At 37.2% G+C, this 17,032-nt stretch overlaps 1 protein-coding gene across 5 annotated transcripts in view; it reads right to left on the bottom strand.

Moving 5' to 3' along the window:
- Positions 1-17,032, bottom strand: part of LOC127422282 (transforming growth factor beta-1 proprotein-like) — a 49,271-nt gene that overhangs the window by 15,587 nt on the left and 16,652 nt on the right. For all 5 annotated transcript variants that reach the window (XM_051665695.1, XM_051665690.1, XM_051665691.1 and 2 more), the window contains 4 exons: positions 10,827-11,090; positions 7,988-8,080; positions 7,733-7,880; positions 7,386-7,536 (listed from right to left, as the gene is read on the bottom strand). In XM_051665695.1, the coding sequence (XP_051521655.1) occupies positions 7,386-7,536; positions 7,733-7,880; positions 7,988-8,080; positions 10,827-11,090 (656 nt within the window). The remainder of the gene's footprint in view (positions 1-7,385; positions 7,537-7,732; positions 7,881-7,987; positions 8,081-10,826; positions 11,091-17,032) is intronic.

The following is a 17,032-nucleotide window of genomic DNA, read 5'->3' as shown; positions in this document are numbered from 1 at the left end:
AGGTCTCCTAAGCAACCAAATTGGCTCGGTTGCTAGGGAAGGCAGAGTCACATGGGGTAACCTCCTTGTGGTCGCTATAATGTGTGGTTCTCGCTCTTGGTGGGGCGCGTGGTGAGTTGTGCGTGGATGCCGCGGAGAATAGTGTGAAGCCTCCACACATGGTACGTCTCCACGGTAATGCGCTCAACAAGCCACGTGATAGATACACGAATTGACGGTCTCAGATGCGGAAGCAACTGAGATTCATCCTCTGCCACCCAGATTGAGGCGAGTCACTATGCCACCACGAGGACATAGAGCACATTGGGATTTGGGCATTCCAAATTGGGGAGAAAATGGGAGGAAAAAATAAAATAAGCATGTACATGCGCAACTTTCGCTTACTTCCGCATTACACATTCGCGTTTTTGCAAGTCTAGAATTTGTACGAATTAATTCGAATGACATACGATTTCATATGATTCAGCCAACTTGAACGAATTCAAATGACTTCTCATGATATAGTGTTAGAAATTGAGCAAATTTGGTAATGATGTAAAAATGTAGTTCTGAATGCAATTTGCACAATTGCAAATCTGGGGTGTGTTTCCAGTACAACGACCATGCATCGTTGGAGAATGTAGCTAGTCACAACTGTTTCCCAAAACCGTAGTTACTATGTCACATATCCATCGTTTGAACCACGCTGGTTCAACAGCAAAGAGCTGTCATTTATGACATTACGCAGGGAGTGGAGTAAAAACTTCCTTGAATTTTGATCTATAAAAGCTCACTTACACGTACACCAGCAAGCCGTTTAATGCGAGAAAGCTGCTGCAGACAGGAAAGCTGCATGCACTGTTTAGATACATATGCTGCAATAGATGGGTTTCCCTCTATATCAAACTTCAGGGTTCCCCCGACGCACTTGAGCACATTCGCACATGTGCACTCTTCAAAAACATATAAACGGCACTTTTGTGTTAACATAAACACATAAAAGCTGTGTTCTCCGACAGAAACCATTTGTATTCTAAGTGCTCTCTCTTAACAGCATTTAATCCCTTAAACGGCCGCATTCGTGTTTACGTGACGTTTCAGAACAGCTCTTTTTGCAAAACCCTGGAAAAAGCCATTTCCTTAAATGCATATGAACATTGTCAAAGTCATGACAGAATGAAAGATATATATGGAATGAAAGATATAGAAGCCTCAGCGAAGTGAAACAATGTCCACACAGCAAACTAACAAGGAACTATGCTTCTAACCACAGGTAGAGAGCTGTACTTTGTGATGTTGTTTGTGAATGTTCGTTGGAACTAAGTTTTCGGGAAACACCAAATCGTTGAGCTATATTGGTAATGATGGAACTTGCGACCATAGTTGGCTAATGATGCTTTTGGGAAACGCACCCCTGGACGGTCCTGAGTGCTTGGTTGTGGAGGATGCAGCACACTACTGCAATCTGGCATACTTTACTGGAACTGTACAGCATTACTCCACAGGTGCGATCTAGACACCCGAATCAGCTCTTTAAAAAGTAAAAAGTGTGCTTGACTGCACTGCATGGCTGGATATATTTACAAAGCAGTTATAACACTCTTCTCCAACATTTGATCATCAGTTAATGAATTACTGCTGCCATGATCAGCATGAAATGTACACAAACATATTCAATAATTATAATTTTAAATTTATCGGCTGCTTTCTGTAGCCAAGTTTACATAGAAAAGAGGGTAGTTGTGCTGTAAAGAATGACCAAGACTTAATTTTAGGAGTGTCAATCGAATGCAATTTTTATTTGAATTAATTACATGATATGCCAATTAATTAAATCGCTATTAATCGCATATATCCTTCTTTCAGAGAAAGGCCCCCAAACAAAAATATTTAAATATATAATAATTATAAATATAATGTATATAATAAATATAATAATCAAGATAATTAAAATACATTTTTATGGCAGACGAGTAAAGCATTGATTAGAAAATACAGAATTTATTTCCAAATCATTGAATATAAGCCTACTATTGGCCTACAGTCTACAGCAATCCATTTTGCAATTAAATTTGTCAATTTGTCAGAGGTAGAATTATTACAATGCTTTTCTAAGGATGCATCTTTGTAAACATGCATTAGACATATATGGTTGCGTTGCATCATAAACAGTATTTTTAGTATGCTGTGTCAAGTTAAACGTAGTTTGAAACTTAGGAAAAAATGTCTTGATACCTCTACATTCGGTGTTGCGCTCTGTCTAGCTGTTTAAATGCAAGAACGCATCCTCAACTTGTGCTGTCTGCTGTCAGTGTGGTTTGTTGACTGTACAGCTAAAGCACTTACTGCCCCTTGCTGACTGGGACTCGCAAAAACATGAGGGTGGTACTTGAAGCATGAATTGCATAATATTTTTGATTTTTATTTATTTTTTAATATAATCGCACTTTGAATTAATTGAATTATTGCGTTAAATTGACAGCCCTACTTATTATTAATACTCATGGCTTGGTTAAACTGGATTGCAGGTTGTTTAGTGAGTAAGGAGTTTTTTTTGGGGCAAAAATACCATGCACTACTACTACAACTACTTACTATAAAACCAGACACTTTACAATGAGTCTCGTCTCCCAGAATGCAGTTTTGGCAGGAATCTATTGTATTTAAGAATTACACTAGTTTCATGTAAAAAACTAACTTGTGAAATTTGAAGCACCTAAATGTACAACTTAAAAATCTGCAAAACAGTTTAAATCACTCTTATAATTCAAGCTGTAATGAAGTAGATGTATGGCATTTTTGCCCTTGGGGTAACTAGTCATTCAAAACACTGTTGTTTTCCCTATATTTCCAACTTTTCACTCTCTCATGCAAGTACCTCAAATGTCCCTGTGGACGTTACCCTTGCACTGTAAATTAAGTAACACACACAGCCCCAGGTGCAACATTGCAAGCTTATTCGATTTCAACTCACAGAAATCTGTCATCGGCTTCTTAGGGTGGTGTTATGTATCCCTGACCTAAAAATGTTTCTAACTGGAACCAGAGCAAGGAAACGTTTGTTGGTCTTTACTGGTTGTTTAGATCAGTGTTGCTATCAGAAATAATTAATAATTATTTCTTTAGTTATTAATTCATATTTAAATTAAATAATAGAATCTAACTCATTAAAACCTCATATGGGGCTCCAGTAAATGTAGTGTGCTACGTTTAGGAACGGGTTTGGTTATTAGCAATAAATAATAATTATCAAAGATAATTATTAATTATTAAAATCAATAGAGCATTGATTTGAATCAATGTTAGCTTTTTTTTAATCCTTTAAATCAACAATTATCAAAGATAATCATTAATTGTTAACATCGATGAAACATTAATTAAAATTAACACTAGCTTATTGATTCTTCAAATTCAACAATCATCAAAGATAATTATCAATTATCAAAAATCAATAGAATATTAATAAGGATTAAAATCGCACCACCCTGGAATCAGGGACTAATAACCAGATAGTATAACAGTCTCAATATTAGATTGTTCTCTTAGGAAAATTGACATCCGAAGAATATCGATTTTCGGAGGAGAAAAAAAAAACAATGAAAGCTTGAATCCGAGCACTGACATCCAGTCAGCATTTGACACAGGTGTATGCAAACAAACCAGAACACTTCTCTTTGAAATATAATGAAGTTTATTTATGCAGTAATATCAATTAATAATCAATACAATGCAGTCAATAAACTTCCGACTTACAACTACAAACTAAACAGTGATATGATTAGATATGGAAATAAAAATAATCCTATAACACATGAGGAAGGTGTGTGTGTGTGTGTGTGTGTGTGTGTGTGTGTGTGTAAGGAGGGATGCGCACAAAATGGCGGACGTGACTCTCGTGGAGAGTACATTACGTGAGATTTCCGGCCAGAGAATATGGCCGCGAATGTGAGTGGAGAGAAACCGGTCAATGGCGTCTGCCAGTTTACCGCGTGTCTCCCCTTGTACGATAACTTAGGGACAAAGCTGAGCTTTATCACGAAGTTATCTACTAGCCAAAAGTGTGTGCGAGAATGTTTGTGAGGGGTCGCGTGTGTGTGTGTGTGGTTAGTACGAGAGAGAGAGAGAGAGAGAGAATAATGTGATGGCACCAAAGCCGGTTTCGCGATCGTGGGAGAGAAAGCAGCTGTTAGTTTAACACTCAGAGACGCGGTGGACGGCACCGCGGTCTTTGATTCTTTAATGGATAAACTCAGTGTGCCGGTCTCACCCGCAATGGCGGAAATACACAACAGTCCAATGTGGTTGGACTACAACACAGCAGATCTCATTTGTGATAACAGTACATTACAGTAATACCTTGAGTATTATTAGAAGCAATGAGCGGCGGTCCGTAAGCTGTACAAGCAATAACCTTGATACACAAGAATAACACACTACAATATTCTATCTCTGCCCAGACGTAAACCTCTTACTTGAATCGTATGAGGATGCAGCTAGAATGTGTGTTCATCCGTCGTTTGACACTGACTCGGTTCCTCGAGGCTCGGGTGATGACGGGAGGCCGTTTTCTCGCTCTGTCGGCGGGCGGTACGGCTGCTGATTCTCGGCGGGCTGGCGGAGAAATCAGCGACGTCGACTTGATTGAAGATGGAAGAGAATTCTTTTATCTCTTCATCCGTTTGCCTGCAGAAGTGAAGGTGCGGATTGCTCAGCGGTCTCCTTCGGATCCGTTAAGAGTGTTCGGTGGAACACAGAGTAATCTCAACTCGTCCAGCGTGATGGAGGTTGTATTGCCAGTTTCAAGTCGGACGTTACTTCCTTGTGCCACGAGGCTACACCTGAGAGCAGCGATGAGCTGCGTCTACGCACGGCGAGCAAAGTTGCTGGAAGCAAATCCCGGCAGCATCTTAGTTATTTCTACTCCCAATGACATCATGGTTGAGGGCTGTTCTGTTGTGTGCCTCATCCAATAGGAGTTGAGAGTTCGATCCTTTAGTGAGCAAGGCTTCATGGGATTTGTAGTCTGTTTTGGACTCCCTTTGTTTGATTTTGGTGTGGTTTTTATCAGTAAGATTTATGACTTTGGGCCTCAGTCAGGCTTTTACGACTGTTAGGCCTGCCTTTGTCTTCTATCTGAATGCATGAGGCCCAACACGTTCCAGGCTGGAAAACAAAATTGCCCTGTGTCCCATTTCACATACTATCTGTATTAAATGGTATGCAAGATTAGAATCCATGCTTTAGTGCCCAAATCATAGTATGTTGAAAACATTAAGCAAAAAATGCCAGGATCACACTTTTTCTGGTGGAGTTTGGAAGTGTGCATCTGCGCGTGCTTTTCGTCTAAACATTCCCACAACATGCACAACACAAGGAGTAGAGTTTGTTATAGTTCAGTTGAAGAAAAGTGGCGATGACCATGACTGCCTCAGCAGTTTTCAAATGTATGAACCTAAAATTAAAGTAACAATAAATTTGAAGGTTTAAGAAAAATGTAAAAAAGTGTCTTCCCCAGGAACTGCCAGTCAACTGTAAACAAAGCTGACGCCATTGCCAGTCAGTCAGCTCTCTACATCCTGGGCCTGACCAAGATCTGGATTTGACACACTGACAGGATACACTGAATGTGCTGCTATCTATAACCTTCAACCCCTGGCTTTGACATTCTTCGTCAGAGTAACAACACACAGCAGTCAATTCTCACTGCTAACCCTAACCCAATTCCACTAACCCTAAAACCACAAACTCAAAAACACCAAACACCCACATTCCTCTTTCTTCTCTGTCTCTCCTCTCACAGAGGCTAAGGTTTCTAATCGTCTCCTCTTCAACCATTCAACCTGCCATCTTCACCCTCTACCCTCACATCTTCTACAAGGCATTTCTCCTACACTTTTAGTAACAACTCAAAGACCAGGGGCATCATATATACAACTCTGTGTAGATTTCATCCTAAAAGTGTGCGTACGCACAAAAGACAGAACCAGAACCTGCGCAAAGTTCACTTTATAAATCCCAGCTAGCGGAAGATTGTTTGTACAGGCAAGTGATTTATACCCACCCCATCTCCTCCCCGAAATAACCATAAGTGGAGTGTACAGTGCCTGTTTTTACTATGCGTAACCTCCTTTACATACAATTACCATATGCATATCGCCATCCAGACACGTGACTACCGAGTTTAACAGTATGAACACGGGAGATTATACAGACAGTTAATGCCACAAGAGCCCATAAGTTAGATGCTGGTGCTAAAAATAATTTCTTGATCTTTGTCTTGTTTAGAGTAAAAGATCGAGAAAATATATTTAAACAAGATCTGTTAACCCAAAACATTACTGATTTTTTAAGATATTAACTTGTTTTAAGAGAATATATCTTAACCCTGGACAATTTTTTTTTATTGTTGCAAGCATAAATCTATGCAATTTTGCTTCTCAGACAATGTTTTAAATCGTTTTAAGGGTGTTTTATAGAGAAGTTAAATATTTAACACTGGAAACAAAACTGAAATTATAAAATTATGTGTGCAGTAAAACTATTGTCTGACATCATTGGATTACTAAAAGTGCTTTTTAAAAATAAAATGTGCAAGCTTACCTTTTGTTTTGTATTTGACTGGCTGCGTATCCACTACCAATATTTCCTTGTTACTGCTTATATTTGAATGCCTTTATTAGTTACATAAAATTAATATAGCCTAATAATAATATAGCCTGGATAACGATTCATTTTGCACACAGCAGTAAAAGAGTATGTACGCAAGGGGTACAGCTTGTGTGGTGGTGCACACATTTTCACGTCAAGTTTACTTTTTTATAAATCCCATAGTGGGCATGAGAACGTTCATACATGAGGCCCCAGGTCATGCTGTTTTGTACTCTACAACACTAGGCTACAAAATCAGACCCCTCCCATCTGAGCATGATGAGCAACTCTTTGCTATTCCTGTCATCTCTAGACTGGACTACTGCAATACTCTTAGCCAGCCTTATTTTTCCCACCTTTCTTTGTCTCACTCCACTGGCTAGCAGGTGCTGCCCACATCAAGATTAAGTCACTTACCCTTGCGTACTAAACATTTCGTAAAGGTGGAATGATCTTCCACGTCGTGTTGGGTATAAGTGTAGTTAGCTTACATGCAAATGCAAAAAGTATACAACAATGAGGTCTGTGGAATCCAGATTCAATTTTATAACTTAGTAGTATGTCCTGATACTGGCACACTCTTTTGGTACACACTCAAAAGAATGTTCTTTCCCTTTTACCAATGCAGAACATACATGAGTACACAGTAGAATAGACAGTATATTTAGTCCATATATTTGTGAATTGGGATGCAGCAATGGTGTTTCTCTATTCTTGAACATAGAGTATGTCAGCCTAACTGATAACAAACACCCTACCTGAGAGTATTTGTTCTCTGCATTCCAGATGTAGGTGCAGGACCCCATGCAGTAGTTGGCAAAGTAGCCCTTAGGCTTGTGGATCCACTTCCAGCCCAAGTCTTTCCGGAAGTCGATGTAAAGCTTCCGCATACAGCAGGTCTCAGTTTTTCTGCCAGATAATTTTGAGGATTAGAAGAATGTTTGTTCATCATGTCAACTATTGACAGTCCAAAAAAAAAAAAAAAAAAAAAGAGCTGAATTTTGCATAATCTAGACTGAAGCTATTTGATAGGATTCTGAAACTGCTTTTGAAGCTTGTAGGAATACAGAAAGTGAAATATAGAATTAGAGAGAAAGAGACTTACTCATCACAAGTTTCATCAGTGCCAGTGGCTCGTATCCTGCGAACGGACGCAAGAGAGTTGCCATTAGAGGGCAAAGATAAAGCCAAGATATATGGTTTCACCATCATGCCTGCAACGGCAGACATATCACCTCTTGGCTTGCCTAGTCCTGGAAGGACACACACAGAAAAAAATATTATATCAAAGGTTATATCAGCTTTAGATTTTTGGCTACATACTTTCAGCGCTAAATTTCAGGCCTTGAGATTGTCATACCTGATATGGTGAAGAGGAAGTTATCACCACTCTGCTGGTCTTTGTTGGTTTTACAGCCACAGTATAACCTCAACTCTAAACTTTCTTCATCTTCTGTTCAACACAAACACACAAACGGTTACTTGAGTTTTGAAGAATTCTACAGTCATGGTTAAATAACACTTTAAGGTATAATTGGTCACACTTTATATCATGGTTCCCTTTGTTAAGGGTTTATTAATTGGTTATTAAAGATTAATAAATAATTTACAAATGCATTGTAAATCCTTTATATGCTGTTATAGCAACATGCATAAAAGGGCAACTTTCACCCAATACTTGCCAAAAAGTGAGCATTTTAACTTACATGTTATAAATGCTAAATTAATACACATAGTCATACTTTTAAAATCAAAAACATAAAATGCCCTAATTCATGATTCATGTCACAATGTATCAATATAGACTATTATACTTAGATTAAAAGGGGGATAATTTCATTTTGGTACAGTGTGCTTTGTGTTTATATACATTACTGTAATGTCTTTGCTCACTTGTGTTTTCACTTTCCTTGTTACATTGATGTCAAACGAATGGTTTTACCTATTCCTAGTTACGTAAAGTTCTCTGCAAAAACACTTTTCTGGTTTTCATGCTCATTCACAGCATATAATATTTAATAAAGTCTGATGACCATTAAACCATACTGAACTTTTATGTACAGGTTTGTTATGTTGACAACTATGTAAAGTGGACACCTGTGAAGCATTTATTGAAGTAGATTTTCAAAGGTTACTAATGTGAAATAGTGTTTTTAAAAATGTGTAACATGTTAGGTAAAATGTTTCACTATTTGAAAAGTATTTAATGAAAGTTACCCTTTTTATGCATATTGTTTTAACCGCATATTAATGATTTATAATGCATTTGTAAATTAATTATAAGTCATTAATGAACCCATTTATAATACCTTAACAAAGGGAACAGTTTCCAGTGATGTCACAAAAGGAAATAAGTGGGCACATAAATATTCTAATCAAGTCTATGCAAACAAATTAGTTTTTTAATTGGTTTAACTTTACTTTGGACTCATTTATCATTATCAACCTAGATATATAAATAAATGATTATCAACATATCTTTGCAGATGTTTTAATAGGTTTCATTATCATTTATTGTATGAACCTGAAAGTAAATTTAGTCTATTTGTGTACGTTTACTGGGTGCCGCTATGTTTGATGTATATACAGTACAACAGCATCTCGGCAAAGCTGGGAGTTTCCAGGTTGAAAGTTCCGAATTCAAGTGTTGTTCTATTACACTTTTCCAAGTAGGAAGTTGGAAATTTCTGACATTCCGTGTTGAATGGAAAGCAGCATAAGATGTTGTAACCACAGGAAAATGTATGGCTCCTCATTGACATGATCAGATCAATGTAACTGTAGTTTTTGTATGAAAAATTCTATGATATAATAAAATACAAGCCCGAACATCGGCATAATTGGTACTTGCTACTAATATATCAATAAATAGAAACTAGAATTGCTCACTTCCATAACACATTCTTTTGAATGAATATAACATTTCATGTAAGCATGTTCATGTATCATGGTATATATATATATATATATATATATATATATATATATATATATATATATATATATATATATTTAAAGAATACCCTGTTATTACCATGGTGTACAGTGCATGCCCCAAAACTACATTGTATTACAATGGTACCATGTCCAAAAAACACAATGCTTTTTGGTACACTTTTGTTTGTGAAAATACTATAGTTGCAACAACTTCTAAACTTTTAACCAAATTGTATTATGTTATAATGCAGGTGAATTATGCTCTTTATCATGTACTATACACTGATGAGCCAAAACATTATGACTACCTGCCTAATATGGTGTTGGTCCTCCGAGTGCAGCCAAAACAGCGCCGACACGCCATGGCATGGACTCGAAAAGACCCCTGAAGGTGTCTGTTGCCTGTGATATCTGGCACCAAGACATTAGTAGCAGATCCTTCAAGTCCTGTAAGTTGCACTGCTCCAAGGTCCAGTTCTGATGCTCGCGTGCCCATTGTAGGCGCTTTCGACGGTTGACAGGGTCACCATGGGCACTCTGACCACCTTGCCATTTTAGAGATGCTCTGACCCAGTCGTCTGGCCATAACAATTTGCCCCTTGTCAAAGTCACTCAGGTCACTACTCCTGTCCATTTCTCCTGCATTCAACATGTTGACTACGAGAACTGATTGTTCACTTAACATCTAATCTACCCAGACCTTGAAATGTGGCATTGTTAGGAGATGATCAACGTTATTCGCTTCACCTGTGAGTGGTCATAATGTTTTGGCTGATAATGCAGAGTCTGCACTCTTAACTTCACATTTCAACACCAATAAGAGAGTCATGCATTGTTTTAAATTCTCCATCTTTCTCTGCATTAAGTAGGGATGTATTTTATTACTATATTTTATAGACACTAAATAAGAGGATATTAAAACACATCTTTTCTCAGCGCATTATCTGTCTATTACTGATTGATGTTTTATTCCCCCTTTGTAGCTGAGATTGTAACTTCTGTTGAAATGTATATTAATGTACTTTGTCCTGTTAAATGTATATGGAGTTTAAAGTGTTCTTGAGCTTGTGGAAAGATGCTATATAAATAAAACTTATTATTATTATCATTATAGTATGAAAATATTATGGACAATAATGCATTTTGCAATTTAATGCAATACTGCTGTGTTTACAACAGGCGTTAAAGAGAGTCATTAGAAATTATTCACTGACTCTCGTGAAGCTGCGGTTCATGTGAGCTAAATGCAGCCGTGACCTCACCTGAACTTTGCAGCCATTCTGTGACTGTCTGTTTCACATCAAATGAGAGCCAGCGATCGGCCCAGTCCTTTGAGACAAAACGTGTGCCCAGATATCTGGCCTGGTCGCCCACTCCATGGTACAGCTCTAGCCTCTGCTCCTGACCCATGGTGGGATTCTTGATCCGAAGCCTTAGCTCAGCCTGCGACAGCAACCTGTAGTCAGGAATACTCTGTCGCATCTCTGACACGTTAAAAAGGAGCTGATGTTTCGTTTCATTCTGGACTAAAGCAAAAGAGAATGGAGAGAATAAAAAAGATATTGGTTATGATTATGATCCACCTATTAAAAAATGGGTGAATGACTGTCCACAGTCCATTCACTGACTGTCTGATGCACAAGAACTGCAACTGGGAGTCAGTAATGCACCAGTCCAATGTACAGGGCTAATACAATGAACACTTCTGAGGAAGAGCTAATCACTAGATTTACCAAAGTTTTCCAGGTTTGCCATCAAATCTTTGATCGATACTCATGGAGGAATTCACTCAAAATGAACTGCAGTCACTGAGTGTTGCGCTCTCTACGTGGTTTTATACAGAGCCCCTGAGAGGACAGGAAGGGCATTTCTTTCTTGAATACTCTTGCATTTCCTCACAAAAAGTTTTGCGTTCTCTCACAATAAAATTTTGCGTTCCCTCACAATAGCTTTATTTATCCCTTATGAAAATGACCTTGGTTTTACTACAGTACTATAGTTAAACATGGTATTTGCAGGGTTGGGAAGGTTACTTTTACAAAAGTATTCTGCTACAGATTACAGAATGCATGCAGTAAAATGTAATTTGTAACACATTCTGTTAGATTACTCAAGGTCAGTAACATAATGTAAATACTTTGGAATACTTCTTTAGCACTGACAGATTTTTTTCACTTGTTTTGACTATAAACAAGTAAAAAAGTAAGAAAATACACTTCACTGTAAAAAAAAAAAATAAAAAAAAATAAAAAACATTCTCTGAAAAAAGCTTAAATATCTTATGCAGTTTTGCAGGATTTTTAGATATTTTTACAGGAAAACAATATTTACATTATCATTAAGAATAAAATTTTTGCAGTACATCTTTGAACTAATATCAAAGGTCTTACTAGAGAAAATAAGTTATGCTCAAACGTGAATTTTCTTCATAGAATGAATTATAAAATATAATCGCACCTGGTAACAGATGCATGTAAAGGCAAGAAAAAGCCCTTTAGCTTAGCATAAAGCTAAATGTGCACATGACAATTTAAACAAGGTTAACTATTTTTGCTGCTCCAAACTTCAAAACCCCACAGAGTGTACACTACCACATCCTCTTCTGATCATATGTGGATTCTGTTCATAAAATGATGCAGAAAATATATTATTTGTAGCTTTCTATACGATGTTAAACGCTAGATTGGTTAGCATTTCTTGTATAAAAAAAATACCCTAACAGACAAAAAACATTGACAAGGCATGTAATCTTAAATGTATTTTTCATCTGTCAAAGCATTTCTAACAGTTTTTTGTTAAGCTGTAGAAACATGCTGTAGCTCCTCTATTAAGCTCCCAAGGGAAAGTTCCTCAATGACGTCATATCCACCTTTTCACTCACAACAGCGTGAAAGCGCTTATACTGTATGAATTAAACAAATCATAAGAAAGTGTTTTACCGCAGAGGTCTTTCTGCTATAAAAACATACTATAAATGTCAAAACTCAAAAATTAATTCCAAATGCAATAAAAGCATTTATTGAAACCAAGTTGCAAAACGCCTCATTCTCTACTTCCGCAACTACCCTATGTTAATAGGGGTACATTAATTCATGACCGCCTCTGCAATGAAAATACATCAACGCACCCTTGGCCCTGCCCACTGGTGCTCAGGTTCTACTGTGGCCTCAGTATTCCTGAACATCAAAGGGTACCCATCTGGACTATTTGGGATTATTTTTGAAATTGTTATAATTGTTGGTGTATGAAAACATGAGCTAGATGGACGTCTTTGACCATTTTGATACGTTTCCGGTGATGTGATTCTGTATGTACAGTATGTGTGTCTAGTTCACCAAGCTTTGGACAATGTGTGTGCGTCATGTGTCATCATCATATTTCAGTATTGATCATATGTTTTTTGGCTCATGTCAGAGTGGGTTTCTTGTGAACCAGTCATAATACAATTCAAGCTTTGTAAAGCAACTATTATTGAAGGATGGGCAGATAAAAACACTTGGACCCAATGTAAAACAGTAAGTAAACAGTTTCTTTTATGAATATTTCAAATGTCATGACTGTTAGATATTTTATGGTGCTGAGTGTTAACAGATGTGCTTGAAATGAACAGTTTAATATATTCAGATGCAATGTGTTGGATGTCCGTTATGTGTAAACCCTGAAATGTAGTTTTATAATGTTGTGGAGCTTGTACATTCTCTTCCAATTGATTTTCAAATATGGCTTATTTCGAGGGGCTGCACACTGTCAGCCAATCATAACAGTTGGCATTTACGTTGACATTTTAAGGAGGCCAAAACAGAGCGTTTCAGACAGCGGGCCACAGACCGGGTGGAAAGACTGTTTTGGTGCAAAAAAAAAAAAAAAAAATGTACTTTATAAGTGGACCTCATGAGAAATTTACTATAACTATACAAGGCATTTCATGACCCCTTTAAAGCTTATTGTCAAACGTCTGGCTACACGATACTAATGCTGCCCTTGAATTTTGGCTCTAGCTGTGTAATTTCGACAACAAGCCATCATTAGGCTGTATAAAGGGTTAAGAGTTATAACTGGTTTAGCTAGGGCTTAACAAGGACAGCAAGATGTACTGTATATTTGTAACACCATAAAACACTACTTTAGTGGCAGCTCGTGTGTGGGACAAGTTATACACCAAAGTTAATACTTAGAGTCTGAGATTTGAACAAATCCCCAAATATGAGCAATAATAATAGTAATGCTCACACCACTAATAGTAATACTTATACAAACAACACTATTTCAACAAAATAAAAACACCAACATAAAGTCTATCGTTATGTATCAAACTTCACTTATCCAGTCATCCATCACTAGTAATTTTGCACTAAAACCAAAATCAATACATTGAAACAATGATATCATTCTATTTAGTGCGATTACATAAAATTTAAGGATATAGCACAATTACTTTTTAGATTGACTTTTCTTTAGCAAAGACCGGTCTATGCCGACCGAAATTTCAAAACACTGCCCCCAGTGGCCAAATCCTTAAGTGTTGCTGGGCATATAAGCATGTGTGAGCTGTAAAGCGAGCTGTATTCAGCTGTACAGGATGTAATACAGTGAAGAGAAATGTATATTTTATGAACTGTGAACATTTTAATGGTTGTATTTCAGACCCACCTACATTTACACACGTATAGCAAGATTAGCATCTACTGTAGCTCACCAGATAGAGTGTTGGACTTTGGACTCGTAGACCCACGCTGCGTCCAAAACCACGTAATGTCACACTTTGTATTGTATTTGATGAAGGACGCACTAATCTGCCATCAAAACAGTACAATGTTTTAAGTATGCATGCAAGTAGTATGAATAGATTTCGGACATACTTCATCTGGGGACATTGGCATTGTCTCGTGACCCGAATATATGACGTAATAACAACCGTGAAAACGATCTGCTGTGGTTTTGATAAACAAGCACCACCTTGGTGTATATATCACTTACAGCTGAGAAGAGGCATCCACCTCACGTTTCACTGCCGTTCCCTTAAATCCAGTGATTTGAACGTGATGTTGCCTAAGCTCCCAAGGGCTTATGGGATCGTTTTGTGTCCAGTCAATCCGCACTTCAAAATCTCACCGGAAATAGTAGGTCATCCGGGTATTTCTCGCTTACTGTTTCATGAATACTGTGAATTTGGACATATTACTCCACTGGCATACTGTTTTTGGCATACTATATAGTAGAGAAGTATGGATACTCGGATGCAGCGCCAGTCTTGAGCCCAACCAAGGATGCTCAAAACGAAAGTGAAAGTGAAGCGAAAGTGCCGGGGTTGCTTCAGTAAATGTGCTTTTCATGTCAAATATGCTTTTAAACAACTATCGGTTAGGTTTTGGGCATAGGTTAAGGTAAGAATGTCAGTTTTGTTCACCTCTTATTTATCTTTTAAGACACTATTAGTTTGGTTTAAGTTAAAGATTTAGGTTAGGGAGGTAAATTTTAGTAATTAAAACCTCCATCTAGCATTCACCTTAAAAACCTCGTCTGATTACAACATCATTTCACTCGCTTGTGGCGCCCCCCGCTGGAAATTTCACTGGGTAACTGCAGTCCAACTTGTAATGAAGCACATAATTTACGTGTACAAAAATGTTGCCATTGTCATGTCAATTTAATGAGAATCAGGCTCAAAAAGTTGAACGTTAACCATTATGATATACAGTATATACTGCTTATTTTCTACTAACGAACACATCTTTGTCACTGTTTCTAATACTTCCCATAATTCTTCAGAATTTTAATACCTATATTTAGATATTTTTCCACCAACTGCTGGGAAATGTAGGGTTTTATAATAACTGACAAATGTCTCTCTTACCCTGAAATGTTTCATATATCAAAAACTATTAAGCTGTATTTGCATTATTATCCTGAATTTGTAGCAGCTATATACCAGTTGTTCTGTAGGAAATCAATGCACAAAAGCTTTCAGCATATGACATTAAAACAAAACACTTTTTAGTCTGACATTTAAAGGGAGAGCTTGTATTGTCAGAAAGGGGACTTCCTTTGCTGAAACCCTGGCATTGTGATATTCTGAGAACAGATGTTAACATGGTTGAAAGCCATCAAAGGATGCTGGACGTTGAGTAGAGAATGTGGGAGGATGGGTGGAGCACTTACGCTGGTTAATTCCACTAACCATCCATCCACACGCAACAACTATCTGACACCAAACCATAATTACTCTCCATGATCTACCAGTACCCACAGTGAGATTAGAATACAGTACAAATACTGACTCTGTATAATCATTAATCAAAGACAGGAATTGTCTGTAAATGAAACACAATAACACTGTAGTAGCCTACAAAACAATACCGATTTTTGGACTATAATTATCAGCAAAAATGTATGCCGATTGATGCTGATAGTTTTTTCATAACTAGTTATTTTCATAATAGTCATTTTGTATTTTCAAAATAAGATTCCCTGGTGTGTTTCATGATTGTTTATACTTAAGAGTTCAGCATTATGCACTAAATCTTCATTTGTTTTCTGGTTATTATTGGGATTTTGGTTGAACATTAAAACGCATCTGGAATTTTATTCATTTTGGACTCTTTTTCTGTGGCCGCCATATTAAAGGTGCATTAAGTAGTTCTCTAGTTAGTGTTAGCATTGCTTTTCTTCATGTACTTTAAGTACTGATATGACAGTGGTGTTAGACGCTGTACTTCCATCTATCGATGTGGATAAGCATGATCGTCTCTGCTGCCCCTGCCAGCTTTGGAATATCATTTGCATCTGGAAAATGTCAGAGTTTAAGGTAATTTCTAAAGTTATTTATTACTACTATAGTATAATTGCTTTGCCTAAAAAACAAGCATCAGAATTCAAGCCAACAGACTTCTACACTTAAGGACAGATTATTATTGTCCCTCATATCAATAATCTTTGAAGTTTCACATTATTTCTAAAGACAGTTATTACCTTTATTAGAGAACTGCTTAGCATGAAATAAACCTCAATTATCTAGCGATACAGAATGTTATGGTAAAGGAAAGATTAGAATTGGTTTTGATGATCAATTTTAGCATGTCCATGAATACTGTATTTGAAGTGCTCGTTTTGTTTCCAAGCAAACCAACGTCATGGTTTACTCAAAATCTACAACAATCGCTGTGCAAACTACTAAACCAATGAAGACGTACGCCATTTCATAGAGGTGGAGGTAGATGGCCCCCTTACTATAGGTGTGATAACAAAGAAAATAAAATTATACGTTGCTTTCCGGTTGCGTTTGTAAACACCGTTGAAAACTGTCCATTACTAACATACGTTGACTACACACGTAATTTTAAATAGTTCGAGGGAAAATTGTATGAGTTTTCTGTAAATCTCACTGATACTATTTTAGAGAGTGGTCTTAACAATTAATAATGTCTTACCTGTCCAACAAAAAAGAAGCAACATCGCCATCACTAATGTT

This window comes from Myxocyprinus asiaticus, chromosome 31 (genome assembly GCF_019703515.2).
Source record: "Myxocyprinus asiaticus isolate MX2 ecotype Aquarium Trade chromosome 31, UBuf_Myxa_2, whole genome shotgun sequence".
Classification (NCBI taxonomy): Eukaryota; Metazoa; Chordata; class Actinopteri; order Cypriniformes; family Catostomidae; genus Myxocyprinus; species Myxocyprinus asiaticus.
This window is presented reverse-complemented; position numbering and strand designations above follow the sequence as displayed.